At 38.6% G+C, this 23169-nt stretch overlaps 1 protein-coding gene across 1 annotated transcript in view; it reads left to right on the top strand.

The window, feature by feature from the left end:
• Positions 1–23165, top strand: part of LOC120631849 (myosin-I heavy chain) — a 119162-nt gene extending 95997 nt beyond the window's left edge. The window contains exons 15-39 of the mRNA XM_039901504.1: positions 476–617; positions 1204–1436; positions 2283–2514; positions 3152–3533; positions 3805–3967; positions 4374–4524; positions 4864–5020; positions 5717–5871; positions 6784–6912; positions 7615–7893; positions 8266–8501; positions 9088–9226; positions 9728–9904; positions 10345–10492; positions 10755–10926; positions 11867–12103; positions 12708–12876; positions 12988–13173; positions 13861–14046; positions 14691–14898; positions 15453–15585; positions 15816–15951; positions 16524–16766; positions 17343–17546; positions 18320–23165. Of these exons, the coding sequence (XP_039757438.1) occupies positions 476–617; positions 1204–1436; positions 2283–2514; positions 3152–3533; positions 3805–3967; positions 4374–4524; positions 4864–5020; positions 5717–5871; positions 6784–6912; positions 7615–7893; positions 8266–8501; positions 9088–9226; positions 9728–9904; positions 10345–10492; positions 10755–10926; positions 11867–12103; positions 12708–12876; positions 12988–13173; positions 13861–14046; positions 14691–14898; positions 15453–15585; positions 15816–15951; positions 16524–16766; positions 17343–17546; positions 18320–18424 (4702 nt within the window). The 3' untranslated portion in view covers positions 18425–23165. The remainder of the gene's footprint in view (positions 1–475; positions 618–1203; positions 1437–2282; positions 2515–3151; positions 3534–3804; positions 3968–4373; positions 4525–4863; positions 5021–5716; positions 5872–6783; positions 6913–7614; positions 7894–8265; positions 8502–9087; positions 9227–9727; positions 9905–10344; positions 10493–10754; positions 10927–11866; positions 12104–12707; positions 12877–12987; positions 13174–13860; positions 14047–14690; positions 14899–15452; positions 15586–15815; positions 15952–16523; positions 16767–17342; positions 17547–18319) is intronic.
• Positions 23166–23169: the final 4 nt, after the last annotated feature.

Consider the following 23169-nt stretch of genomic DNA (forward strand, 5'->3'; position numbering starts at 1 on the left):
ACGAAATAATATTTAAGGATGCATAGGTATATTTCATCTGGAGTCACCCTGTAAAAATATTAAATCAAAAAAAGCATATTTATTTTTCCATACAAAATTTTAGAATTCAAAACATTAGAAGTATGTATATACTTATACAACCCTATTGAAGACAAAAGACCGACACGCGGATAGAACTTGCGCTACACGCGTAAAGTGACAGGAGTCACATAATTTTAATTTTGCATGTGATGTAATTGTGGCTGTATTTGATTTCATTCCGTAAAATCTATTGCAGAGGTTTACTCAAAACTATTTGGTTTAAGGTTTTAAAGATAAGTCGCAAGAGACAGTAAATAATATACCTCTAACGCCTGTGAAGTATTATTTCAGTTTTCATTTACACATTGTATGCTCAATAACCGAAAATTACCAAATATTTGATCAATTGTTTGTATTGTAAACACTAGAATGCTGATATGTTTTTCTTTTACAGATATATAATGGGATTGGTGAATGCGCCAACTAGTGATTGGCAAATAGGGCACACGAAGATATTCATGAGAAGCTCAGTACACGGACCGCTCGAAGCTAAGAGAACAGCTCTACTGCAATCATCAGCGTTGCTGCTGCAAAAGGTGACATATTCGAATTAACTTTCTATCTATTCTTATCAAAAAAGTAACCCTTATTTGGAGTGTAAGGAAAATAAAAAATATGAAGGAACCGAGAACTTGGTTGGTTGAAGTGATCATCGTCATTTCAACCAACTGACGTCTACTGCTGGATGTCTTTTAAAGAATTTCGATCGACGGTCCTGTGCCACTCGTTTCTAGCCACTTCCAGCGACTCATTGGGATAATCAAATAAATCGAGTAGGCAAAAAGAAGAACAATTGTAAATGTAATATAACAATTGTAATTGTAAATGTAAATGTTTGTTGTTGTGTGGTGTGTAATTCGTAATACCTAGGCTTAATTAGGATTCATTTGGACCTATTCCATCTGCGACCGAGGGTAACAGTCGTGGTTTCTGTGCTATACATATACATTTTGATATCTCAGTTCATTTCCGGATTTTTCTTAGATAGATATCCATGTAAGCTTTGAATGAATGAATGAACACACTTTTTGCACAACACATAAAAATGCAGAAATATATACAGACGGAAATAATACAGACTTTCATGTACACCTTTTGAGAAATGTCCCATATATGTTTCAGTGGTATAAGGGCTCAACAAAACGTCGCCAATATTTGCAATGGCGCCGAGCGGCTATAGTACTACAAGCTGCTTGGCGAGGATGGTTCGACCGTGCGGCTTTCCTACGACTGCGCAGGGCTGCTCTAACACTCCAGAGGCATTTACGAGGGGCTTTCGCGAGAGAAGTAGCTGCAGCCTTGAGGGAAATGAAGAGAGTGAACCAGGAGATCAAACTAAGAGAAGAGCGAAACAGGTATGCTTTGAAAAGAGAAATAGGAGATACGGAGATGCTACAAAAAGTATAGTTATAAATAAATATAAAAATTAATAAACTACCATCATGCACACATCACCATCGAACCCCAAAGTAAGCGTAGCTTGTGTTATGGGTACTAAGATAGCTGATAAATAGTTTTATGAACATAATACACATTAATACTTATAATATACAGATAAACACCCAGACACTGAAAAACATCACAATCATTTTTCCACTTGTGGGAATCGGACCCACGGCCTTGAACACAAAAAGCAGGGTCGCTCCCCACTGCGCCAACTGGCTGTCTAAAAGTAATTGAAACAACTCAACCGAAAACCCTTCAGCAATATAAAAAATATTAAGCTACAACGTGAGAGTTTAAAATTTTAGAGCAGAAGGATTGGGTTTTTAGGCTAGATTGAAACGGGTAATATAGATACTCGCCAACGATATTACTTGTCAAAAGTCATTATCACAATATCAACCCATTACCCGCCCAATACAGGAAAAGAGTCTTCTTTCAAGAATTGTTGCAGTTGGTAGACTTCACACGCCATTCGAGAACATTACGGAGAACTCCAAGCCATTCAGGTTTCTTTACGATGTTTTCCTTCACCTTTGAAACAAGTGGTATTTAATTTCTTAAATTCTTGAATTAAGGACGCATATAACTCCGTAAAGTTAGAGGTGTGTTTTGGGGATCAAACTCGGTTCCCGCAGCCGAAGGCTAACACCGCTTGCATATGTCAGTCTATTTATATATTTAGTATTTTTGTGTCGAATCAGCCATGTTCTGTTGCTGCTTACGATCATATTCTCCATAAATTATTTCCATTTTAGCCTTGCAGAAAAAGCAGAGCAAGAGCGGGCGGAATTGGAAAACATGGCGGATCAACTCCGAGGCATTTCGTGTTCGGGCGCGAGAGCAGAGTCTGTCAATCTGGACAATCTGTTTGATTTCCTAGCGGATGTGCCCGCACAACGTGGAGCGCCCGACGGACAATCACACCAACCTACTATCGCGGAGATTGGCGACTCTATGGAACGACTTGCAGACGATCTGCACCACGAGGTATGTCATATAAAGATGGCATCATAGAAGTATCTGAAGATCGTCAATATTAAGATGTTGATAAAGATTATTTTAATCGTTCGTTTCGGTTTTATTAAAAGTTCGCGTGAGCAGTTTGTTTCCTCGGGAGCAAAATGCTATACTGCTCCAGGATGTGCAAACTATATTTGAATATATGCCAAATTTTATCAAGATCAGTAAAATGAAGGCTTACCAAATCTCGTGGGCTTCCTAGCTGATAAATCTACAACACCAAAGTATTTATTGATGTTGTCCAACTTGCTTTGAGTCTTGATTTACCCTTATCCATCGCAGTTTTGGTAGATATTTCTATGACCACCTGGTCATTGTGATTTTAGTTTCTTATGCGTTCGATATTAACATTCGTTAGAACGTGTGTTTTAATACTTTGAGAAATCTTAAACATACAGCGCGGCTATAAATAGACCGAAGAATGCTCTACTAACTTTATCTTTTCATCATCTTGTTTCGGCAAAAGTGTTTTAATGAAAAATATGCTGGCCTGGCTTTGACTTGCTGGCTTGTGATAGAAGTTAACTAATTGGATCGAGTATTAAGAGAATAAGTTTATAAATATTCATAGAACTGAGGGGTCTAACATTTTACTCACTTTCAGCTTGAAAACGTGCTAGCTGAAGAAATAGATGAGCTAAGCAAAGCGGACACTGAATTCCAACGCAAACCCGATGGTGCGCCATCCGACGCAATACCGCCGCCACCGCCCTCAACCCTTGCATTACAATCCATTCTCCAACCCGCTACACCAGTTGGTTCTATGACATTATCTATGACAAACGGTGTTACGTCCAATGGCGTGTCGCCCTCGGATGTCATGACGTCTTCGCTGACTAATGGCGATCTGATGTCGTCATCACTTGTGATGCCTCCACCACCCATAATGGACCCGACAGTAGAAGATTCTCCTATATTCCCACCTCCTCCGCCTTGCTCTTTGCCAGAACCAGCCGGACCACCGCCGCCCCCGCCTCCTATCAAAGGTATTTTTAAAAATTCAATCATAGACAATAATATGTATCTGTATGTATGTATCTACATTTAGTTACAAAAAAAAAAAAGTATACTTTTTAGATTACACAACGAGAAACAATAGTTGTACAAATTGGCGGCCTTGTCGCTGAAAATACTAGAGCGGGGGAACCTTGCTCATAGACGTAAACTCCCCTTTCGTAACAGCGATATATCTAAACTACAATCACCCGAAAACATACAAAAAAAAATAATTTAATATTATTATTACTTAACCTCCAGATGCCACACCACCCGACCTTACAAACGGTATAATACCAAACGGAAAGGTGGCTGTAATAAAAGACAAGGAGCCGATATACGAATCGGTAATTCCTCGACCAAACGGCGAACCTCTTCTGACGTCTCCGCCGCCACCACCGCCGTATCCACCAGAGACTAACGGGTAAGTTACAGTTTATAATAAACTAGTTGTTGCGCGCGTCTTCGTACGGGTTTGTTTTGGTTTTATACCCCACGTGGACAGTTTTCCCGGGATTAAAATTCATTGCTAATCTCCACGATACGCTAGCTATATTGCGAACTAGACTTCACACGCATTGAATTCATGCAGGTTTCCTTACGATGATTTCTTTCACTGTAAAACCAAATTGATGATATTGCTTATGTTGGCTTATAACGCAATTAGGAGGTATAGGTGTGTGTCGTGATCGGTCTCACTGAAAGAGAGGCAGTCATTTAAGCACTAGGCTATTACCGCTTCTTCAATATTGACGGCAAATATTTATACATGACGAGGCGAATCTCATATCACATCGCAATTTTATTCCGATTTCATTGATTTTTCTCAGATTTTTATCGAATAACGAAGAAGTGGAACCTGAAGCTCCCCTGCCGCCGTTGCCAAGCAACGTGACGTCACCCGTAAACCCCGATGCGATATCGCCGATTGGAATGGATTCTTGTATCAGTCCACCTCCTACAATGAATGGTGATCCTAATGTGCGTTTCTCGTTTTAAGTCTGCTTTTGTATTTCTTTTCGTTATAAGGTTGCTTGAATTTATTCATCTTAAATGGTCCTTCGAGCCGGATACATATTTAAAATTTAGTTAAATTAATAACACTATGGAATAGTTCATATAATTGAGACCCAAGACTAAAATTGAAAAAAAAGGGGGAAAATCCAAATTTATGCCACTGTGCCATTTTTCACCACTTGATTAAAAAAATAAGACTATTATTTGATGCGAAGTCGAGAATAAAAAAAGCAGAGCATCATATACCTAAATTTGTATCTCTTAACGGTAATATGCTTGAAAGGTTATCCTTTTTGTTAATAGAACTCAGAACGTAGCGCTCGCCGAAAAGAAAGAGTCGAACGCAGGCTTCACCAATTAGAAACTCCAGCTCAGAATACAGACGCTCCTGCAGATTCTACAACTGATCTCACTGAGTTTGCTAAACTGTACTTCAACGACCACCCACGGTCGCCCGAAGGTAAAGCATTTTTAACATAAGCACGACTTATTACTTATTACTACAGCTGTGCGAACTTAAGCTGCGAAAAGTCACATATAACCTTGCTCACTGTATCTAAGTAGATCCAAAATGATCAGCGAGGTGGCCGAAGAGGATGCACGAAGGAGTAATTTATGACGTTCAACGACAAGTACTGTTTGGCGTGTGACTGACAGATAATAGAGTACACTTGCTCTTAGCTTATCCCTTTCCATCCGAGCTAAACTTTACTACCTTATACCCTTATTACCTCACCTTATAAGTCTGAAGGTAAGAAAATTCTGAGCAACGTAGTCTCCTAAAGGAGTGTTGAAAAGCTACCTCTCCTATTTTATTAGCACATTATGTATCAAGTATGGTTACATTGTATTATACACTCGAGGCGGTATTAGGCGCGCGAGCTTAAAGCGAAAGCATCTTTATTTGAGAAAATGCGCACTTTTTTTAGCCGCATAAGACCTCTTTGTTGGTATTAAAAGAAGAATCTGTATTACCTGGTTAAAATAAAAATGGTCCATCTTTATACATATAACTTACAGTAAGGTACAAACTCAACTTAATCGGGACGTTATAAATAAAATGCCAGTGATTATGAGCCTTATGTCGATGTGTTAAGGTCTACGTTAAAAGCAAGTGTGATTTAAAAATACATATGGATGAATATCTTTATTTTAGGTACAATAATGGCGACGCTTACACGGAAGAGCAAGTCAATGGAGCTACTAACGAAGGAGGAAATGATAACATACCATAAAGGCAACAACATACCCACCTCGCACATACATCTGCACGATCCCGATAGCGTAACCGCTGCTGTAAATATATTTAGGGTGAGTACGGACTATTTATCATGGAAGTGCAGTTTAATATTGCAATGTGTTTTTGACGTGACAACGTCTTATAAATTGGTTTGCCGGGTGACACTTCAAGAAACTGCGTTACGCTCCGCTCACGTTATGCGCTCACAATGAAAGCGAGTGAGAGGCACGCGTCCCTTCCACTCGGGCATGGTTAGCCCGCCTAAGAGCGAGAGAGACAGACATAAAAAGTGAAAGGCACGCGTCCCTTTGTAGTAAACGCTGTTTCATTGTACGCAAATGTATTGCAAGTTATTGTATGTATATTTGTATATAAATACGTATGTATGTCTAAAGGTAAAAATAAAATTTTGTTAATATGAAATTCAGTGCGAGATTCTTTGTATAAATTAATGTTTTAAATATAATTCTTTGTATAAATAAATTTTTTAAATTGTTACTATTATTTCATCCTTCTTCCTACTATACGAATGAATATTCACATTAAAATTATTTTACCACTCATCATTGATTTGCAATGTGATTTTTTTCTATCAGTTATACTATATCGAGGGAACTGTCGGTCTATAGCTGCGGGGGGATAAATTACATCCAAAACATCAACACTTACGAATATTAGTAGTGCTAAAGCAACCCTCTGTTCGTAACAAATTAGGAAAGAACATTCTATCTTCCTTTACAGTTTTACTTGATATTAAGATCATTTTTTCAAATGTTGCATTAGAGCCGTCGGCTGTTTATATCGCCACGGTGATATGTGTGCGTTAGTGCGAGGTGCGTTTCTGGCCACTTCGTCTAAACCAAGTCGAACCCAGTGTAATTGTGCAGAATCTGCTTAGTTCGGAAATACTTAAGTCCACAAGGAACCCAAGTCAAAAGTCAAAATCCACAAAGTCTCTATTTTTTTATTATATTTGTTTACAGGATTTGTGTAGATACATGCGAGGTGAACTCACTGCAGAAAAGGAAACTCAGGTCATTCAGTCGATCATAGGGAAGGGGTTAGAAAGGGAAGAGCTGCGGGACGAGATATTGGTACAATGTGTCCGACAAGTAAGATCATTTTTAGTACTTTTACTAGAGAATTGTAATTGAATATTTTACGTTAAATCGCAATGAGTATAGCAAAAATAATATGTGTAATAATGTGTAAATAGTAAGTCAATTCAGCCACAAGACAGCGCAACGAATTGATGCGTTGTGGAGAAGTACGGAGTACCTTCTGCCCATGACGCCTGCGATAGGTCACCGTTATGTCGTCGTGACACAGTCAATGAGTAAACAAAGCAGTTGATTCACTATTTACATTTTACACTGTTACACATATGCTACCATAATATTTAAATAGACCTTAATCTTTTTCATGGCATTAGGCTGATATCGCAACAATTTATTCTGCCGACAAACCTTGCGCATCTCTCAAAAAAGTTTATTTATGAACGATGTCTTGATGTAATGTAATGGTTGGTTGTAATGTAAATGGTTTCGTCGTACAGAAATAAGTAGCATAAACAGCCAATGTGAGCTGAAAAATCGTAGAAGTTTTATGTATGTGTTACTTTGCGACATGTGAATGATGAAACTCAAACATTTAAATTAATTAATTCTTTCATTCGCGGCTAATTCCTTAGGATATGCAGCGGCTAATCTCCCGTAACTTTTTATTTATTTAGTCGTAAGGCATTTTCAGGTAACAAGCGATTTCAATTTTATTGATTTTGTCCATTCCTTGACTTGTTCTATCCATGCCAACAGATAACAGAATGTCCCGTTGAGGACTGGGCCGAGCGTGTATGGCTCATTCTCTGTCTTTGCGCGGTAGCCTGGCAACCCAGTCGCGGCTTAGCTCGATATTACTGTACCTGGTTACGCGCAAGAGCCCGGCCCGTAACCTCACCTGCGTCAACTGGGTCTGTGACGTCAGTGGCGTCTGTCACAAGCAGTGCCAGAGCTGCCCATTGTGCCCAATGGTGTTTGGATAACTGCAGAGGAGCTACGCCGAGGCAGCTGCCACCCAGTACTGTGGAAATTGCGGTAAGAGATCATAATCAAATTTTAAAATAAATCACAATAATAATCTATCAGTGTCAATATTTATCATTAATTATAATGCCTCAATTTTGTATTGAAGTAAATCGACGTTTTGTAAAAAAAGAATATTGTGCAATAACATTTACTAAATGGCATGTCTACATATTTTTCTCTCCTTACGGCTCTGCTATATATCTTCAAACCGCCAATGAAGAACCGAAGAGTATGCTGGAGAATTTCAGCACTTAAAACATTTTCCTACTTAACGATGCACCACCTTGCACAACGCATTCCATTATTAATACTGGTTTTTCGACAACTAAACACTTTGTGTTCTTATCACCTGGAAAACTTAACTGTCGTTTTTTTACACAGGCTATGCGTCGCCTAGGTACCATCGTATGCAGATTCTTCTTCCTCGATGGTCGCACTAAAGCTATAGATGTGCATCCCGCGGACACAGCTGCTGCTGCCGCGGCCAGACTGGCTGACAAACTGGGCCTGGCTCCACAGGCTAGGGCTGGCTGGGCCGTGTACCAACAAAGGGCGGGCACTGAAGAGCATGTCCGGGCAACGCAGTATCTCTACGACGTTATTGCTGCTTGGGAAATGTGAGTGCACATCATCATATTAACTGAGTACATATTTGTACGAATATCCAAATGTCACAGTCTTGGGCACTTTTTGTGACATCTTTAATGTAGTTGGGGTAGGCGGCAGACATTAACTCCGCGTTTCCGGTGTGGGGTCACCCTATGGCTGACTCTCCTTACCTCTACCCTCCATAGGTCACCCGTTAGGTGTGCTTTAAACTATTCGCTGCTCAGAAACCATTCATCAATTAATCTATTATAACAATACAACAAATGAGGCGGTGGTAGCCCAGTGGGTACGAGCTCGACTTCACTTTCGGGGGGCCGAGTTTGAATCCCAGCACACACCTCTAACTTTTCGGAGTTATGTGCGTTTTAAGTAATTAAAATATTGCTTGCTTCATCGGTGAAGGAAAACATCGGAAGGAAACCTGCATGCCTGAGCGCTGTCCATAATGTTCTCAAAGGTGTGTGGAGTACACCAAACCGCGCTGGGCCAGCGTGTTTGACTACGGTCTTAACCCCTTCTAATTGTGGCAGGAGACCAGTATACTGTAGTTGGCCGGTAATGGGTTTATATGATGATGATTAAAATATGATACAGGCAACAAGGACCTGGAGGTGGTTCGGCGGACAACCGTTTCGTATTCAAGCGGAGACTGTTCAGAGGTGGAAGGGAATTGCCTCATGATCCAGTTGAAGTTGCATTACTCTACGCTCAGGCCGTTCATAGCGTAGTTAAGGTGGGTGCTCTTGTGAAAATCCATGTTGTTCCATTTCTTTGACAGCGTCTCTATTTCGAAATGTCCTTGACATCCGAGGCTCTTAAATACTAAGCCGAAGAAAAGGTCTGTCGATCCCTCGAAATGGTTTGTAGAGCCTTAATTAGTTTCGGAACTTTTCAATAAACTTGGTATTAGTAGTGGCTTTTAATTAGTGGTCTTCGCCGCATGATTTGTCGCATATTTCATTTTTCTTTAGCAATTGGCGCCGATTGGCACAGAGGGCAGCGACCTCACAGATACTCATCAGTCATCTTAGTACCCATAAGACAAGCTACGCTTACTTTGTGGCTAGATGGCGATGTTTGTATTGTCGTAGTATATTTATTTATTTATTTGAAGATCTTTCGATAGTTTTAACATGTAACTAAAAGTTGAGACTATTTTGGATGTCCTTTTCAGAGCTTTAAAAGGACGAATGAGTCCACGAGCTCGAGATCGTTTTAACTATGGATTTTTCAGATGGACGAGTTCCCAGTGTCAGAAAAAGTGGCACTCCAATTAGCTGGGTTACAAGCACAAGTGTCGCTGGGTGAACCGCCACCGAGTCCGCCTCCGCCTCATACACGTGCTTACTACTCCCATCCTGATCAGTTCCTGCCTCCGAGAGTTGCGAAACAACGTGCCGCGCACCAATGGGTGAGTACACTTCCCAAAAAACACTTCAGAAAAGTACCTGAACCTTGACCCTTATTGTCTACAACATTTTAATCCTAACACGCTCTTTTCATTTCTAAAACGTAAACTCGCAAGGCCCTTTGGTTTATACAAGTATGTCTAGACTCTACGTAATCCGTTATTTATACGGTAATTCTTTAAGGATCAAAGTGGTTCCTGCTTATAAAGTTCATCAGTTTAACCTTTTAGAAGAACTAAAGTCTAAAACTGCCGGTTCAGGTTGTGCAAAATCACTTGACCATAGGATTGCCGCAGAAGCGCTAAAATGTCTTTTAATTAGCATTTTATTTTGATTGTATTTTATGTTCGCAATCAGCCTTGTTGTTGTACTTACCTTCGGCTATAAATAATCTTAGCGATGATCACAGACAATTTTACAATATGGCCATTTTCTTCCATAGGCAACTATTCTAGCGCAAGCGCATCGGCAATACGGAGCGGGGCGAGCAGAACTTACCGCCAAGGCTCTATACCTGTCTTGCGTTATGCAGTATCCGCTCTACGGAGTCACTCTATTCCCTGTAACGTATAAAGGATATTGGGCACATGGTAAGATTTTTCAGGAAATTTAAAATTGTGTATTTAATCTAATTCTGAAATGATTGCTTTAATGACTGGCACAATTGATATTAATATATCTTTATGGTGGCAAGGACGTTTTGAAATATCTTAACGCCATTTCTTAACTCCTCGCAAACTACCTTCTTTACCCATCTCTCCGAGCCGGCCACTTTGCTTAAGTTCCTTTTGAACAGATGCTTTACGTTTTTTATGTGACATTCATTACATAATCTTAATATTTATCTCTTAGGTCCAAATGTACTCCTAGGAGTGGGTGCAGAAGGTGTAGTGTTAGTTCGACCTGCAGACAAAGTGGTCCTAGCAGAATACCCGTACAGTAACATTGCTGCTATATTGATGGACCCGGTGGATAATGGCCTGACACTTAGTCTGACTCATCACGGCCAGCATGATGGACTAAGGTAGTATTTATAAAAAAACTATTTTACATAGAGTTTTAAATAAAGACTTTCGTGTTTAATCAACATTACAGAAAATATCATCGTAGTTTAAATATTTTAGTAGAATTTGAAATAATCATGTTTTGGTAGTAAATAATTATTAAGTCACGAATATTATACAAGGGTAGTCTTTGAAAGTCCCAGGGAGACTTGACGTCAGGCAAGCGGTTGGTCCAAAACTAAACTAACAAGTTTGTCTTTAAGTTTGAGGGAGACAAACTGTTGTGCAGACTCCGCATAAATTGGGATTCGAGCAAGGAAAAGAATAACATAACCTAATCTCCAATTGATTTTGCATTAATAAGCGGTCCGCAAACACATGAGCTACTTACTGATAGATTTTTGTGTCTTGGTTGGGATTACAGTATTGGTGATGGTAGTAATCTAGCCAAAAAAATACTTTTGGTTGAACTTCGTGCAAATATAATTGACGTTCGTTATCCTATTCATAAATAGAAATAAGATATATTAACAAGATCTTTATGCACATAACATATGCTATAAAAATTGTTTATCATCAACTAAACAAAATCCAATATCCAAAATTCTGGCCAAAATATCCTACTAATCGTGTCTTGGAAATTCGGCTATGATAACTATTGGTTCGTCACATATTTCAGCTCAGCATTTCACAATGAGTCATTTTGAAGCAGTATCGACTATCGTACAAGAAACATATCGATAACAGATTGAATTGCATATGTAATTTAGGGTTTAAAGTGAGAAAAATAGAATTATTTATACGTTATTTTAACTATGTAAGCGTGCGGATGATAAATGTAAATTGCTTGTTATACAAATAAGATTAGTGTATTAAATATAGTTCAAAAGAATAAACTGTAGTTTTAAACGCACGCAAAATGCTGAGAGCAAAATAATTGAGACTTTGATGCTTTCACAGATGCATTGTACTAGAATGTTCCCAAAAAGCTGAGGCGGCGTGGTTAATGGCGGCATACAGCCCCGCTTTAGGTGGCAGCCTTACCGAAGAAGCGCCTCGACGGGCCGCGCCAGCTGCTGAAAGGACTAGGCTTGCCAATGCGTTGCGAGCTGCGAGACGCGCCCTTATAGACTCCGCATTACTAAGAAGGCCACAGGATCTATCAGCGGGCGGGTTCCTTAGAAACACGCTGAGAAGGTGAATCAAACAATCTTGAAGGCAACATACATAAACCTTTTTTTTTGAATCAAAAAGTCCAATGTTTTTCTAAATAACAAAGTCAAAATTCACACGAACATTATCATTAAAATTTTTAGCATATTCCGAAAATATATCTTTTGGTTACTACTACAAATAAGCTTTAGCGATAAGATGGGCCGATTTTACTTTTTACTTACATTCATGCATAACTTATGAATTGTTTAATGACTTGGGACTTTAGTACCAGTAGGGCATTTTGAGACAGCTCGTTAGGCGAAAAACTACATGGCTGTTTTCCGGTTTGATGGGTGAAATTACAGGCAGATGGTGTTTAACATTTACGCCACAAGTTGATGAATACACACCAGCCCTTTATAGAACGCGCTCGTTGCGTGCCCTGAGAAGTTTTGCTTTGTTTGTATGAAACACTAGTAATAATTTTAGAAAGATTTGTTAGGTGTTTCATTTAAGTATAACAATTCAAATTACATTTCAAAGGTCACCTTATCAATAACGCCGACAACAATGAACTAGTTAAAATCATCTTGAGAACTTGTCTTTTGTACGGGACACAACATTTAACAAGCAATTAAATTGTTAGGCTCAGCAAACATCGTCTCGAGCGCGTCCGATTGGATATAACAGCGGAGACGCAGGGCGAATGCTACAAGGGCTTCCCGTCTGGATATTGGTGCTGGGCGCGTAGTCTCCCGCACAGCCTCACTAAATTGAACGAGGCCGAAGAAGTCGCTGCCATGCAGATATTCAAGGTATGGCGTGAAAACTCCTTAGCTCATTTATTTATTATTTTTATTATTCTTACACAAATTTTGATTTAATAGCTAATAAGAACCCCTATACATTTGTCAACCTTTTTACAGGATATAATGAGTCACGCGGGATTGAGCAGCAATGAGGGTAGTACAACAAATCTGGCTAACAACAACAGCGTTAGTAGCCATGAGAGTGACAGTGATGACCGTGTTGCGCTCGCGCAAGCATTGTTGCAACGCTGCTTGCAAAAGGACACGTTACTTTGCGAGCTCTATGCGCAACTCATCAAGCAGGTGAGTTATCACTCCTTAGTATCATTCTTCTTCTTCTTCTTCTCCTGTTCCTGGGCCGTCTCCGCCTTGGTTAGCCTGAACCGGCCGATGGCACGGCGCCCCGCTGCATCACTCCAGCCAGCCGAGCTCACTCCAGAAGCTTAGCAGGCCGCCCAGGTCGCTTAGTGCTTCATGCAGTGTTGCTGAAGATCCAAGGCTACTCTTTAGTACCATTGCAATAGCACTTAATCTTCTCCTCTATATTCTTTATTCCAATGGTTTAAAATTCTTTTAGTTTGATGTCGTGAAAAATACTCATACAAATAATAATTTTAAATATGTCAACAGTTTATTTTGCCTATAACTTTGGTCGGTCGGGATTACTTACTCGTTTGGAACCCATCCAGGTTTCTTAGATTTGTAATTGTTACTCATCATTATTCTGAAGAAGCAAGTGATATTTTTGTTCGGTGTACACCCGACCTTGGACTAACTTGTTGTATTATTTGTAGAGCGCTATTTTTTACGAATCTTGTAGCACACTTTTGGATCTAGTTGAATTACATTTCCAGTAATACATAGAACGTTAACTTTACAAAAAAAAAAAGAGATTAATTCAATTGTGCAGATTCTGTAATAGTTAAAAGGTTACAACCTTCCATTCCATTTCGTTTTGAAACATGGAACCCAAAAATAAATTGTTTCCAGACGACTGAACACCCAGATCCAAGCTCTCGCGTATCGGCGCGCCACTGGGCGTTGTTATGTGCGGCAGTGGGTGCCGCATTGCCACCTGCAAAGCCTTTGCGCCGCCTGCTACTGGCTCATTTGCGGTACCGTGCTGCAGCGCTGCAATCCGCTGAAGAGGGCAAGTTCGCGAGACGAGCGGAACAGGTATAATTATTCTGTTATCTTAAAGAAATATATATTTGATCATGGTCACGGAGCAGTTAAAAATGTTGCGTCACATGACGCGCATCATGTATTCGGGAAAATAATAATTATTATTTTTCGTTATAATGGTAAAAACCCAAAAAGCATAATTAAAAATTAATTATAGTGTAATTTAGAAATGACAGAATGTCTCTTATAAATTACACTGAAGGTGTATCACAATACTTTTTATTTGGATTAGAGATCCAAGGCCAAGAGATGAAGGCGGCAGAGATGGTTCGATAAGCCATAGATCAATTATCCATTATATCACAGGCATTACTTAACGCCATTTTGAACAGATTCTATTGGTCTACTTACAGTTTTTCCTTATTATGAGTCTATTTTTCTGCCGCCCAGCAGCATTGTTATGTTTCGGTTTGAGTAGCGTCTTTCCGAAGTGCGGTTATTCAATCAAGGACACGAGTACATCGAACATTGCAGTTTTATCGAAACGGTGGTCTAAAAAGAAAATATTAATCACTATTGTTACTAATAACATCTAGGACTTCTGATTACCTGGTCAATTTATTTGGTAGCTTTAAGTTATTGTCTTCCGACAAGAATTATTTGACAAACTTAAAATAGCCTAATCTTTATTGTAGGTGGCCTTAAGTATAGCTCAAGTACCACGGCGACTGGCTGCACCTTCAAAGGAGGAACTTCTATGTGCCGCGGCCCGTAGACCGATGCATGTACGCGTGTTATTGCTTGACGGCAAACAACATGGACTGGTGTTTGGGCCAGCCGCAACTGCTGACCATCTAGTCGCCATGTTAAGGGATAAAATTGGTCTCAATGATGCCGCTACTGGTAAGTGGCCAAAAAGCTTCTTAGATCTAAAATAATACGGATCGGTTAGAAAAGACCTACATTTACCAACCCAACTATTATCATTTATCCTCAACAACTTTTTATCATATTCCTTCTCAAATTGTTGTTTCGTCTCTGAAGAGAAAGAACGTAGACTCGTATTAGGGACTAAATTAAACCAATAAATCCAGTTGCAGCGTTGATACCATTTTAGTATAGTGTTTTATAGTGTAGAATATTATTATTCCATTTCCGAATTCATTTAACATTCACGTTTAACATTTCCAATGTATCAAATTCGACAACAAATAACTGACGATCGTTTTCTAAGTAAGACAACTAAGGCCCACCTCACCTTTTCAAAAGAAGGTTTCTCTCCACAAAGGTGGTATTGTAAAAGAGTCTTGCTACGATAAGGCAGCCTTTGCATGCCATATTTGACTAGGTAATTCAATACCATTATTTCTAAGCGGCGATAGCCTAGTATGCCTAAAATTTTCTATTATGTACATTAAATTGTTTGCGTGCAATAAAGGTTGACCTCTCCATAACAGGTTACGCGTTATACGAAGTGTGCGCAAATTCAAGCCCTGCGGGTGCGGGCGAACGAGCACTAGGTGGCTCTGAACGTGTGGGAGACGTGCTTGCCCGGTGGGAGAAGGCCGGGGCTACGGCTGCTGCTTGCAGGTATAGTAATCACTCAATTCTATGCACTGGCAGCATGTCATACATAATTGTGGTCATTCGCTTGTTAAAGTATGTATCCACGTAATAAATCTGTAACATTGACTGACAGACAACGCCCAACTAAAACCCGAGAATCTAGATCTCACATAATTTCCTAACATAATGAAGCTAAGCAATATTTTTTTTTTTATATTTCCGACACGTGATACTCTGTATTTGTACAATTTTAGGCTCGTGTTCAAAAAACGTCTTTTCCTTGGAGAAAGACCGCTTCATACAGCGTGTGTGGCGGAAATGGAACTGTTGTACTATCAAGTTCTACACGCTGTGCGCCATGACAGGCTGCCGATCGAAACTGATGAGGCGGTGAGTGTATCTCTCCCATATCTTAAAGTATGCTCCAATATTATTTTATTAACTAAGAAATTTTAAATTAAGTTAGGTCGAATTTTTTCTCTTGTACACAGTATAGAATATAGAATGTAGATCCCTTTTACATTGCCTGCCAGAGAGATTCGCGCATGTAATATGTCTTGATTGAATTAAAAAAAGTTTAACTGCGAAGCGAATCGTTCGATATTTAAATCCTGCCCACTTATCTTAGTAAAACAACTTTAATTTATTTGATGTCGAATACATGTTGACTACTTCCATAAGATAATAAGGAAAAAATCTGCACCTCTAAATATTAGTCTTCAATGAAATGTGCATTACTTACAAAAGTCGTCAGCTTGGAGCAGGGATTCTGAGCATCTTTTTCTGATTGGCTCGAACTATTTCACTAGGTAATTCTGTTTTTATTTTAATGCGTAAGCTTAACGATCGGTACCATAAATTCCATATTACAATCGACCATCTATTGAAACGGTACCAAGGTGTGTACCTTGGTACAGTTAATTCAATACAATTATTTCTAAATGTACTTCGTGGACCATCAGGTAATGCTGGCAGCGTTACACGCCCAAGTAGTGAAAGGCGACTGTCTGGGCGGAGGCGAGGAATGTTCCGCGGCTGCAGGGGCAGTCCTGCCAGCGAGATTGGCCAATCCTGCACTGCCCGCGCCTGCGGTGCGACTACACCATCTCGCATTACGCGGAACCGAACCGCACGCAGCAATGCAACGAGCGCTCACACTCGCATCGTCGTGGCCTCTCACGCGAGCCACTATCTTCGATGTTATGGTGAGTACAGTTTAGACTTGAAAACTTATTCCACAGCAGACAATCATTCCATTGAATATACAAGTTATTCCTGTATTATGTAGATACTTTTTAAAACTGCTAAGCTAAAAGTCCTTTTTCAAGCGGGATGGTTTGCCCATAAGCATCACGCTGGGCAGTCAGGTTTGTGATCGCAGTAGATGGTAGAAGTACCGCAGAGGACTCAGCTGCCCAGGTTGTGTTCCCTAAATCGCCTCGTACGACATCCTTGGTCAATATATAAAAAAAATATTGTTTCTTACTGGCTGGATTTCGTTGAGACGATTTTGCACCACTGTTTGATTGTGTAAATGTAATGTAAAAGTCAACCACACAAAAAAACTTTAACTTTGTATAATACGAATCAAACGGACTTCGAGCGTTTCGGTGCGCAGAATTACCTAAATATTCACTTTCAGACAATCAGCAAGGCTGTATTTCCATGATGACATAGTTATAATCAAACTGTAGCAATCTTACCCTAGCGTGCTAGCGAGATAGCGTGGCTTCACCGATTTCCATATTAATTTTAAAATATTATCATGTTTGTGCACACAGCAATCGTTTACGTCGAACTGGCCACGAGCTTTGTGGCTGGCAGTGGACGCGCGTGGACTCACGTTGCTACGCCGCGGCGCGAGAGCAGCCCTGGTTTCCCACGACCATGACCAGTTGCTAGCTGTCTCTCCGGCCCCGCGGGCGTTGCTGCTTGTAACCAGAGCTGATCGCAAACACGCTAAACTAGTGCTCTCTACTGATCAGGTCAGTATCCCACTCGTAATAGTATTTTAGTCTTGCCATTTCTGACGTAGTAAGCATTCGTTATGAAAGAGTTTATGTCTATCTACAATACTTGGATCATGGTCACCAATTGACCAGATCATCCTCTCCATATTAAGATCAATACAACTTATGGATTGGGGTTCCAAAGTGCTGGAACAGAAAATGCAACATTGTATGACCCAATAGGCTACCAACACTTCATTCTTGACCTCGAGCAGGGAACCACTTGTACACAAGCGGGTCAAATTCATCAAATGTTTGCCAATAGGCACATTTTACTTGGACGTTATAGTGTTTAGATACTCGAAACGGTTCTGCGATCCATTCAGGGTTCGGGTTTCCATAAAGTGGAGTTTTTTTTTACTAACTACCTGTTTGCCCTTAGTCGCTTCATAACGTACAATCAGATACGTGATGATGCCGTTTAAGATGGTAGCCGGCTAACCTTTTACACGTTGGCACGCCAATTATATTGAAGCCATATCGCTTATTTAGTTCTTCGCGTCATTGTACTGGAAGCCGACGGCTGAAAGGATGAAGCTTATTACAAGTATAGACCAGAAAAAATTTCTAACATAAATCACCAAATTCCCCCCTGACGAAGATTGAACTCGCATATATTAGATTATAGCGCACACCACTCACTGGTTGGTGAGAAAATAGATAGATGCAAACCATTGCAAAAGCAAGGGTCACACCCATCTTTTTAGTCGTTTTCCTCGGTAATAAGTATTCCCATGTTTGCTGCACAGGCGTACCAGATCGCGACGCTGATCAAGGACTACATCGAGGCGGTGCGCGGGCCCGTGTTCCCCGCAGTCCCGCAGCCCGCGCGCCCCGCGCACCCCGCGTCCTGACACCCGCCCGCCTAGTGCCAGTGCTTCCACGTCGCGCACGCGCACTAGTCGCGTCAGCGCACTAGTCGCACACGCAACACCCACGCGGTAATGTGAGTGTATAGGCGGGAATGCTGCACGAAATCCGACGACTAATGACTAACCGCCGAATAATGTTACATTAATCGTTTAACGAGCTGGTCACGAGACACGCGACGCGACCGGCGAAGCGTCTAACCATATAAATACAGATTTTGTGGCGCGATTTGTCCCGTGGCCAGCACGTTGGGCTAACTCGAATATAAGGTGACAGTTTTTATGATCTGTGACATAGTATGTATAATTTGTTACCTCGTGGTTTAGGCTGCTCTAAATTATGCAGTCAAATTGAGCAGTCAATGCATGTCCACTAAAAGTTATAACCGATCGATGAGGTTCTAACGGATTCCGTCTGGAAACGATCACAATCCTAATAAGTTTAGATCAGTCCAGTGAAAATCGATCATTAATAAATATTACGCCTGCACAAAAATACCTCAAAACCTGTTTAGGTATACTTATCACCTTAAAACTTTTGATGCTATCGGTATTCGAAACGGAACTATTAACATTTATATTATACAGCTTAAACTTAAATGTAAGTAATATTTAACATTATTTATTATTCATGTTTTATATTAGGCACTGGTGTTCATTTTCATAGGATTTGAATTCAACAAGAATTTACGGTCATTTCTATTAAAAATAATAAAAATATCAATACACGTATATTTTTTGAAGTCGCTCGGATTTCGTAAGCAGCATTGGGTAGTCATTGAATATAGAAGTAAATGTTGATATGATAATATTTATTATGATATATTATGTAAATTATATTATAAAAATGTAATATACAGGCGCGTAAGTTGAGGAAGGATCATAGTGGCGGTGTAAAACTTACTGTGCAAGCTATGGCAATACTTGGGCAGACCCAAATACCAGTTTAAGTAACGGAAGACTCCGAACTAAGTCTAGTCTCAACTTACGGACTGACAACTGTACTATTATAACAGTTCAAAATATCAATTAAATGTGGCGTCTATGAATTAGTTAGCGAAATCTCGATGTTTATAAATCAGTCTACATTTACTTCGGAATGCAAAACAGTGAACAGTTTCCAAGTGGGGTTGGTCAATAGTGTGGATGGACGATTTTCAGTTGCCAAGAGACGGGGAAGCATAAAAAACAATAGAATATTTTTGGTAGACTCAAAGTAATCACATAGCTCAGCAGTTTAATCAATAGAGGTAATTTATATTCCGGTGTTGTATGTCACAGGGCCTGTTTCACACTTTGTGCTCAAGTGAATTGTCGATGGTTTAATTTATTTTTATTTATACTAAACAGCTTCTGAAGCAATTGTGCTTCCCAAATACCGACTTCCGATTCGGTATTAACTTTTTCATATTAAGAAAGAGTCTTAAAAGTAAAATAGGTAACTATAATTAATCATGTACTAAAATAATAATAATAATAAGTAAAATAATATCCTAGCAATGCTAAGACTATAGAACGATTTTAAAGCAATTACGTTAAATTAGGAAAATCCTGAATAAGTTTTCCCTAATTTCTTTTTATTTAATTTTTTTTCTACACGACCTAGAGAATTTTACTAACTAAAATTAACAGCACAAAGTGGCAAAACGGGCCCCCAATAAAATATGTCAGTATTAATAATATAAACTATAATACGTGTTACATGAGAAATTCATCACTATAGTGTTAAAAGTGTTAAAATTGTTAAGATGTTTTTGATGATAGATAGCGATTGTAATTCAATCTTTTTCCCCTCTTATTCGATGGTTAACAATTAAGGAGTCCTATTCAAGCGGCATTTTAACGTACGAAGTTACAAATTCCACCTTAAATATATGTGTTTAAGGTTTATAATCGATAAATATCGTCGTAATCGGATTTCTCAATTATTATAGATTTTTACGAATGAGATTAGTAAGTGTTAAAATGCCGCAGAACTTATTTAGCACTAAGCCGACCCACTCTTAATTCTAGACCTCTCCCTACACAATATTATAATTGTTTAGAAATCCTATAACAAAATAGACTTTATCCTGATAGCTATAAGATATTCATATCAACCTTAAGAATTCCTAATCTGTTATTTCCTTCGCTTCGAATCTTCCTGTACTGTTGAGTACGTAGCAGAGTATATACTTGTTTTGAAATGTTTGCAGTGTCGTATGTTTATCCTAAAGTCTTGATTTGTGCCTTGTAAGGCGGCGATTGCGTTGCTGACGAAACTGAGCCTTGTCGTACGAATTTGAACCTTACGAGCTGATTAAAAGTTATTCTTAATTTCCACCTTTATCTTCCGCAATTTTTTTTTTTTTCCATTGTAATCCTACACCAGGAATGAAATGTGGAAAATCAATTATTCTGAATTCCTTTCTTTATTTTCTTCAACCTTCTTTATTCCATACAAAAAATCTTTAGTTCAGAAAGTAACAAAATTTTTTAATTATGTAGAACACTTTTTTGCTTTTCCGCTTTGGATATGATAGAAAGCCTAGCGGGCTATGTGCATAAGAACCTCCAACATAATTACCTTTTATAGCAAAGCTTTGCGCTAAGTCCTGCAAGAGGAAATTTAGGGAAGCGAGTTTTAAAAATAATGCGGGTTCCACACTCATGCCTCTTACTAAGCATTTTCGCCCGGTGAAACGAAACCTTATGCCAACGTCCATTAGGTCGCTGAATCTAATCACGTATATTCATATTACAAAATGTCAAAAATAATAAAAAATTAAAGATTTGCAATCGTCAATAATAAGAATAAAATAATAATCCTCATAAATAAAAGTAATTATATTATCAAGACAATCTTTTAACATCATGTTAAAATCAGAATACTTACGAAACGAGAGTTAACGACCATGAGTAAGGTTGCCGGCATGCCGTAATATAACATTTTATTAGGACAAAGTTAAGACTGTTGAAACCACGGAGACTAAATGTACTCGTTACGCTAATGGTTGTAGATATAACTTCCCTGTCGGGTCGAAATACATATTTTCCGTTAGTTAAATAATATCGTAAGAATCCAGGCCAGTTAGTCGGCATACGTCATCGCCCGCGTGTATTCAGTGAGCCGATTGTGCAAATTATTGTGACTAAAAAAAATTAAATGACTGTTCCAAATATATCTTCTAAGCATATTATTATGTTGTATTGCACAATGTTATGTCTCAATATTTTATAACAAAATACATATACGATAATTATGTAGATTTTACTGTAGTGAAGCATTTTATGCTTGGAAGTTATGCTAAAATAAATATTAATTCTATACATATAGATATCTTTAAAGTTTAGGCCTATTCGGTGCTTAGGTAATAAATAATCATTGCTTAGTTTGTGTTTCTGATCTCATATTGAGTATTATTTATTTAGATGCCATATTTCGTTAAGCACAAGCAATATTTGATTAGGGTTTTTTTTTTATTTATTTTATTTCTTAATTGTGGTACTTTTGTATATAATTGACAAACCAAAGACAATGAATCATCCCTTTGGGTATTTTTTAATGATTGACAAATTTCGAATAAATTAAGTTAATTCTTGTATTAATTGTACTCGAATATATTATAGTGTATATATTTTTCGTCTTATTTTAACATTTTAAAATAATTATAAAAGGAATTTAATATGTATTGGTTTGGACATAACCTAATGTAAAATGTATGAAACATAACGCAAAAACTTTATTTAACAACAATACTTAAATCGTTATGAAATAATGCTCTGGGAACAAATATTTTGACATATTTTCAAATATAATAAATTAATCTCCATTCATCAGAGAAATACGATCTACATGAAATTAATTTGTTGAAATTGTATTAATTCGTAAAATTCATATTACTTAGCATAGTTAGTATTCTTTGCATTATCACGTGTCTTTTAAAGAGTTTCGAAAAAAATTTTTTCCTGTACGTACGTTATATATATATATTTGCACATTTTTGCGTCAAATTTTTTGTATGTGTTAGTTATATCCACTGACGCACACTACTCAAGACGTACAGATCAGTGGATATTTCTTTACTAAGAGTGCACAATTTATTCAATTTTGAAGTTCATTTTACTAGCACCGTAGCACCAAACTTGTGATTGTTGTAATCCTAAAACAGGCATAGCTTGTCAGGAACTGCCACCGCGCGTTTGTGCAACGCATCGAGGTATTATATACTAGTAAAATTTGCCAGCCCTTTAGTCCCTATAGGCACAGTTACATCGTGCAACAATTTCGTAATTTTTAATAATTACGGCATTCACTTTAAAATACTCCCCCACATCGAATGCGACCAATAAAAATGCACTTCAATAATTATTATGAAAAATATTTTGAAATAGTGGCGTGCACATCATACATGTACAAAAGCACTGCCTACTACTAATATTCTTATACCAACTCGAATAGGAGGATGATTTTTTGCCATATATGCAATTTTCCTGCTGTATGCATACCGTGGTAAGAGACCGTACGTACCGCAGTTGACCCAATCGAATACTTCCTCCAAGTATTGCATTGATAAACTATCAAATTTTGGAGCTACGGGAGGATCAGCACTACATTCTAAGAAATAACAGTAAGTTTCGCTTTATTTAAGACTTAAGATTGTATCGTTATTGTAACCAACACTGTACAAGTCCAGTACACAGTCAACGGTCACAAACAAACTGCCCAAATAGACTGAAGTGTCCAAATA

The sequence above is a fragment of the Pararge aegeria genome, chromosome 19, assembly GCF_905163445.1.
Source record: "Pararge aegeria chromosome 19, ilParAegt1.1, whole genome shotgun sequence".
NCBI lineage: Eukaryota > Metazoa > Arthropoda > Insecta > Lepidoptera > Nymphalidae > Pararge > Pararge aegeria.